At 38.9% G+C, this 7,299-nt stretch overlaps 1 protein-coding gene across 1 annotated transcript; it reads right to left on the reverse strand.

The window, feature by feature from the left end:
- Window positions 1-4,093: 4,093 nt before the first annotated feature.
- On the reverse strand, window positions 4,094-6,291 carry LOC116353706 (olfactory receptor 1D2-like). The gene is made up of 2 exons (XM_031791421.1): window positions 6,276-6,291; window positions 4,094-5,269 (listed from the first exon to the last, which is right to left on the reverse strand). The coding sequence occupies exons 1-2, from the start codon at window positions 6,289-6,291 to the stop codon at window positions 4,227-4,229; spliced, it is 1,059 nt and encodes a 352-aa protein (XP_031647281.1). The 3' UTR covers window positions 4,094-4,226.
- Between the last annotated feature and the right edge of the window lie 1,008 nt (window positions 6,292-7,299).

Here is a 7,299-nt window from a genome sequence, read left to right on the forward strand (position 1 = left end):
CTTTAATAAAGAAACTATACATGAATAAACTACAAAAACAAGAACCGTGAAAACCCGAAACAGTCCCGTGTGGTACAAATACTGACACAGGAGACAATCACCCACAAAACCCAACACCAAACAGGCTACCTAAATATGGTTCCCAATCAGAGACAATGACTAACACCTGCCTCTGATTGAGAACCATATCAGGCCAAACACAGAAACAGACAAACTAGACACACAACATAGAATGCCCACTCAGATCACACCCTGACCAAACAAAACATAGAAACATACAAAGCAAACTATGGTCAGGGTGTGACAGCCGTAATCTCCTAATCCGCTCCCTCGCATCTGGGTATTTTAAAAAAAGGGCACTCCATCAGGCTGCTCTGGATGAGAGACCACCCTCTGTCTTCTCTCCTCTATTGACTACAATATGCATTACTGTTAGTGTTAAGTTACAAATATTTTTATACCACAGCATTGTTGAATTCTAGAATGGGCATTAAAACCAGTTCCGAAAGAAAAAGGCATGTAGAAATACATTTTTACCATGTATTAAGCAATGAATAATACAAGCCGTGGTGATATACGCTCTGCTTATTCAGGGTAGCTCACTGCCCAAGCAAAGCGTCAATTTAAAATAGCCTACAGGCAGTGAGTATGATAAGCTATACCAATGTCCCCGGCAGGAACACATAACCTAACAGGTGAAGCCTGAGGTGCTGGTTGGAGCAAGAAGCCAGTGCATAGTAGCAGTAGCAGCAGGATTTCTGCCGATAAATGTGTGCTTTAGTATTATTTTCTTGGTAACTGTAATATAAGAAGGATAAACATCTCCTTTCTGTAAAAATGAACTCCGCAAAGGGACTTGGCTCCACCTTGTCCCGCTGCGTCGTCCATTATTTCCAAGGTAATATAAAGAACGTCTGCATTTATCTCTTACATAATGTACAGGTGATATCAACTTGGTGAAATCCCTTACCTTCCCCCGCCTGCTCTCCCACTCCTCAAAACGATGACATTTCATCTCCTGTAGCAAAAATAAGTATTGAATGAATCTGTTTTGTGTATGAAAATGTAAGTGTTTCCTGTTGGAATGCCGTTGATGTGTGATCTGAACAGATTTACTAAGCTATATCATATACATACTTTCTCCTGGTCTGCAGCCAGAGAGAGATGGTTGGCCTCGTCTTGAAGATGCCGTATCTCCCGCATTTCCTCTCCAGACTGAAATCAATACAGGTACAGTAATACATAAAGCCATTCTGATTGTTACGTTACAATGACAATCCTATAACTAATATTATACTTTATAATTTGATGCTAAAAGTGGAAGAAGTAATTTAACGTTCCAAACCTCTAGTGTCATTGAAGCTTGTTGTGAGGCAACAGGGAGGCCTGTCTCCATAGGTGGAGTCTCTGTCTCTGAGGTTCTGTCCTCCCTTACAGTTTCCTTTAACATAAAAATACAAGAAATCACTAGTTGCTCAATTACTTTATAACTTTTGTGTACAGAGGGAAATCCAGTTTATTTTCAAATTAATTAATTACCTCTGGCATTTATCACGTGACATAATAGAGCTCAATCTACCTCCCCCTTCCTAACACATAAGCTATCAAATACCTTCAGTCTTAATACCTTTCAATCTCCCTAGCCCAGCTGATTTTATTGCAGCTGGACACATGCTGTCCAGCTGTAGGAGAATGAGCCTCCTCTTCCTGTCTGTCTTTAAAGGCCTCTACATTTGGATTCATCTGGAGGAATGTTTCCCCCAAAACCTTCAAGAAGCTGCTCTCCTCCTGACCATAATGCACATTGATCTGCCTCACAGGATACTCTAAAGATACTGATATATGGAAAATTGATCCTAATATAAAACAGGGAAACAGTCCATGATCTTCAAATCAGTAAAATAACATTCAATAAGTCTATGTTTAATCACAAGATAGATTCACAATTAGCTTACTTACAAAGCAAGCACTGTGCACTGCACCGTGTCCTCATGTACTACATGGATATAGGGAAAATGTACCTATCCTGTTCAGCTGCCGGATGGTAGGGTCAGCGATGAGGCAAACCCTCATAGTTATCAGCCTGCTTCTCTCGGTTTGCCATCTTTGGACTCCAGCATTATTCAGTTTCCTGAATGATTGAAATGTGACATGTGCAAACGTTATAAAAATTACAATAATGACACTCAGCATAATCGACGCCGCCCAGAGTCGCGCACCCCGCGGTAACGTTAGCTGTTGCAATCATTAGCTAGCTAACGTTACTAGGTAGTTGTGCCGGTTAATGTTGACTTTTGCCTAACCTACCAGAATGAATCCTACCTTTGAACCACCCGATCCTCCTGGGGTGGTTGTAAAGGTGGTTGCACTTGGCTGAACAACGTAAAAGGTGGTCTCTCATGTTTTCAAGGTTCGACATGACTTAGTCGTTTGTTGGCGATGATGAATGAGAAGTTTTTCATATAGTGATTGGCCAACATTTGCATATAGTTTACATAGTATTATTTGTCGTGTATCTTTTTGACACGCAAAAGACCCAAACGGCGTTCCATAGCTTGAGGTGTAAAAAACAGAAGGGGACATATTTGCATATGTTATGATCTTGTGAATGCTGGCTACATTCTCTTTTTGTTTGCTTGGAAATGTTGATACTGGAGGCTGTTATAATAAGAATAACTGTGTAGCCATAGCATTTATAGCAGTTAAGAAATGCTTTGCCATAAAATTGGAAGGTTGGTTATCCTCCTAAAATGTCATAATGGATGCCCGAAATGTCAAATAATGTATCACTAGATTTGATTTATTACTAGATTAAGGGTATACTGTTAAACTTTGATAAGGTCTGGGTGCCTTATGGAATACTGTATGACAAAATGGGCCTGTGTAGAAAACATTCGATTTTTTTTGTCAAGCATATGTATATTTTTTATGGCACACGAGACACCTATGTGATTTGCACCTGTTTTAGTGGACTAATCCATTGAGGAGGCCGCAGGGATCCCCCGGTCCAAGAATATGGGGATTGTGGCTCAGACGCACAAGGCATGTCTCTCTCCAGAATGAGCTCTCTCCTGCCATTTCATTGGTATTCATTGTTTCATAACTTCATTGTGTGCATTGTTTACTATGTCTATCAATACCCCATGACAAATATCACCAGTAATAGCCTACATTTACCGTTCATTCCCATCTTTTCTATTCTGCAATGTTTATTTGGTTAGGTAATTTCTGATAATTCATTGAATATATTATTATTACAGTTATTTTCCGTTCTCAATGTTGGAGTGAACATGTCTTTTGCAGAATTCACAACCTATGCTACACTCGTGAGAAACTTGTGTTTGTTAATTTCATTCCATTTACAAGTTTTGTCAATAAAAAATTTAAAAAAAATTATACTCTGCTCTCAATGTTGAGTAAGGCACCTGATAACCCATATAGAAGTACGACTAGTCTACCTGTCCTTTGTGCAAATTTAGGCCTATAAATGTGCCCATTTGGGGATGTCTGATAGTATTTCTGATTGCCTTAACTCACCACCATTAATGAACTGTGGAGCTTCTCAAAGTAATTTTTCTTCACCTCAAACAGCAAGGAAACAAAGTATGTTTCAAGAAACAATTGAGAATAACAATAGTTCCTCAAAGTATTTGAACAACATTTCCATTTCTCTCGAGTTATTTGCAGACAGGTCATGCGTAGCCAATGTGATTTGATCAGGATATTGTTTTTATGTGTTGGCTTTATGTAGGCTATGTTTACATAGTTGGCAACTGCAATAAACGTTACTTTTAGATTAGTATCTTTTTCATTTAGATTAAGAACGTAGATTAACCACAGACAATGATTTTGAGATACAAAGACTATTATATATTAAAAGAAAATGTTCCACAATAATGTGCACATGAAAATGATTACTGGTAAGCAGATTGGTAGAAATTGTAAAATAAATTGGCACATAGGTTGGGTGTATATATGGAAAAATATATATTTTTAAATGTATACAAATCCATTAGATCGAAAGAAAAGACTACTCAATGGTTGACTAAGATTTTTTGGGGTCGGGTAGAGTGAAATTTTGGGAGGACCCCCTGTCAGGTGTTGTCCCCCCCCTTCCTCTCCACTTCTAAAACAAAAGTTGCGCTCTTGCAACAGTTTTTGATTTGACCTTTGTATTTGTTGACTTATGATATCAGGAAGTCTCCCTGGTGTGTAAGATTATGTAACTAAAATTTCATATCAATGATGTTATGTGGATTACACTTTCTAAAAACTGCCCTTCGAATCTGCTGGAGGTTAAGTCCATATATGAGAGGGTTAAAGACAGGTGGTATAACAAGGAATTGTACAGCCATTGCATTACGCATATTTAGTGTAATATTTACATTACTATTCCATCCTTGCAAATTGTCAAACAGGGTCACTGTGATGAAAATAAATATTGTTATTAAATGTGGCACACATGTCTGTGTGAACTTAATCCTTCCCTTAGCTGACTTTACACAAGTCCTTACAATCTGACAGTAAGAAAATACAATGAAAAGTATTGGTAAAACATGAACCATAATTACAAATTTGTTCAAAATCTGATTGATGGGAATAGGTAAACATGCATGTTTCAGTATAGACGGAATATCACAGAAGATCTTATCAATGCGAGATCCACACAAAGGAACTCTGACGGTTAAACTAACTACTATGAGTCCTATAAATAAAGGATAACACCAAGACAATAAGAGTAACTTTCTAACAGTTAAAGATGTCACAATGGTATGATATAGTAGTGGTCTGCATATTGCCACATACCTGTCGTAAGACATCAATGTTAGAGTAGACATTTCACACATGACAGATGTGTATATTACAAAGGTTTGAGTCAAACATCCACCATAAGATATCACCTGAACATCTGACTGAAGGTCCAGTAACAACTTGGGGTAGAAACCAGCAGTTCCATACAATCCATTGACACATAAACTACACAGAAAGATATACATGGGCTCATGGAGACCTTTCTGCTGAATGACTGTTATGATCAGAGTCAGATTCACAGTGATGATGAGAAGGTATGTGATAAGAGACATGGTAAAATATACCGATTTGTTGTTAAATGTCTCTTGTAAGCCAAAGAGATAAAATAACTTGACTTGGGTTGAGTTCTCCATAGATTTTGTTAATTTTCTTCCTCCGGTTAATGCAGCAATTCTTAGTCCTTGCAAGGCTTCAGCATGTATGGATGTGAATGAATTCAAGTGTGAATCATTTGATTCTGTTAAGGCTCAGACTAAACACAATAGTTTTAACAAAATAAATTCACATCCTCCCTCAAACTCTTATAAAGAAAAGATCCCGATATTAGCTGTACATTATCAGACTTCGGAGGTGTGAAAGAAATGAAAAAACTTGTGTCCATGAAATGTCTTCTTGTTTGATAGAGGAGACTGCTCCAATATCTTGTCCTGGTAGCCTCTAAATATACCATAGTGTATGCTCACATGGGATTGTAGTTTCAGTGTCAACATGTAACTACTCCATAGAGATGGATCTATATTGAGTTTATGACAAGAAACTAATTGGATTATATTTACTTTATTTATGTTTTAACCCAGCAAACAGGGGATGTCCTAAGGACATTCGGCAAAGTTCCCATTAGGTCCCTTTAAGGCAGCGTTTCCCAAACTGTCCTGGGGACCCCAAGTGGTGTACGTGCATTTTCTTGCCCAAGTACTACATAGCTGATTCAAATAATCAAATCTTAATGATTAGTTAATTATTTGAATCAGCTGTGTAGTGCTAAGGCAAAAACCAAAATGTGCACCCCTTTCGGGTCCCCAGGTCAAAGTTTGGGAAATGTTGCTTTAGGGGTTTCAGCGAGACGTCATCCCACTGATGACTTTGTTCAATAGTCAGAACATTATAGGAACATTAAAACATGACATTTACCTCGGGACCATAAGAGGGCGTTCAGAACAAATACCGGTTTGGTCACAGTGTAACGTTATTTTAAGGTATACCGATTTGATTTATTTAAAGATTTTACTGAGTTACAGTTCCTATACAGAAGTCAGTCAATTGAAATAAATAAATTAGGCCATAATCTCTGGATTTCACATGACTGGGAATAGACCCTTTAAAAAAAGGTAAGGGTGTGGATCAGAAATCCAGTCAGTATCTGGTGATCACCATTTGCCTCATACAGCCCCATGTAGCAAGGATCTGTACACAATTTCTGGAAGCTGAAAATGTCCCAGTTCTTCCATGGTCTGCATACTCACCAGACATGTCACCCATTGAGCGTGTTTCGGATAATCTGGATCGACATGTACAACAGGGTGTTCCAGTTCCCGCCAATATCCAGCAACTTCGCACGGCCATTGGAGAGGAGTGGGACAACATTAATAATACACATGGGGCTGTGTATTATCATGCTAAAACACATCTCATTGGCATAGAGTTGATCATGCTGTTGATTGTGGAATGTTGTCCCACTCCTCTCCAATGGCCGTGCGAAGTTGCTGGATATTGGCGGGAACTGGAACACCCTGTTGTACATGTCGATCCAGATTATCCGAAACACGCTCAATGGGTGACATGTCTGGTGAGTATGCAGACCATGGAAGAACTGGGACATTTTCAGCTTCCAGAAATTGTGTACAGATCCTTGCTACATGGGGCTGTGTATTATCATGCTAAAACTTGAGGTGATGGCAGCTGATGAGCGGCACGACAATGGGCCTCAGGATCTCGTCATGGTGTGTCTGTACATTCAAATTGCAATCGACAAAATGCAATTGTGTTCTTTGTCCATAGCTTATGCTTGCCTATACCATAACCCCAACACCCTGTTCACAACGTTGACATCAGAAAACCTGCTCGCCCCCACACCACACCATAAACGTAGTCTGCAGATGTGAGGTCGGTTGAATTTATATCAAAATTCTCTAAAACAACGTTGGAGGCTGCTTATGGTAGAGAAATTAACATTCAATTATTTGGCAACAGCTCTGGTGGACATTCCTGCAGTCAGCATGCCAATTGCACCCTCCCTCAAAACTTGAGCCATCTGTGGTATTTTGTTGTGTGACAAAACTGTACATTTTAGAGTGGCATTTTATTGTCCCCAGCACAAGGTGCACATGTATAATTATCATGCTGTTTAATCATCTTCTTGATATGCCACACCTGTCAGGTGGATGGATTATCTTGGCAAATGAGAATTGCACACTAACAGGGATGTAACTAAATTTGTGGACCAAATTTGAGAAAATCTACTTTTTGTGGGTATGGATAATTTCCGGG

Source organism: Oncorhynchus kisutch, linkage group LG15 (genome assembly GCF_002021735.2).
Source record: "Oncorhynchus kisutch isolate 150728-3 linkage group LG15, Okis_V2, whole genome shotgun sequence".
NCBI lineage: Eukaryota > Metazoa > Chordata > Actinopteri > Salmoniformes > Salmonidae > Oncorhynchus > Oncorhynchus kisutch.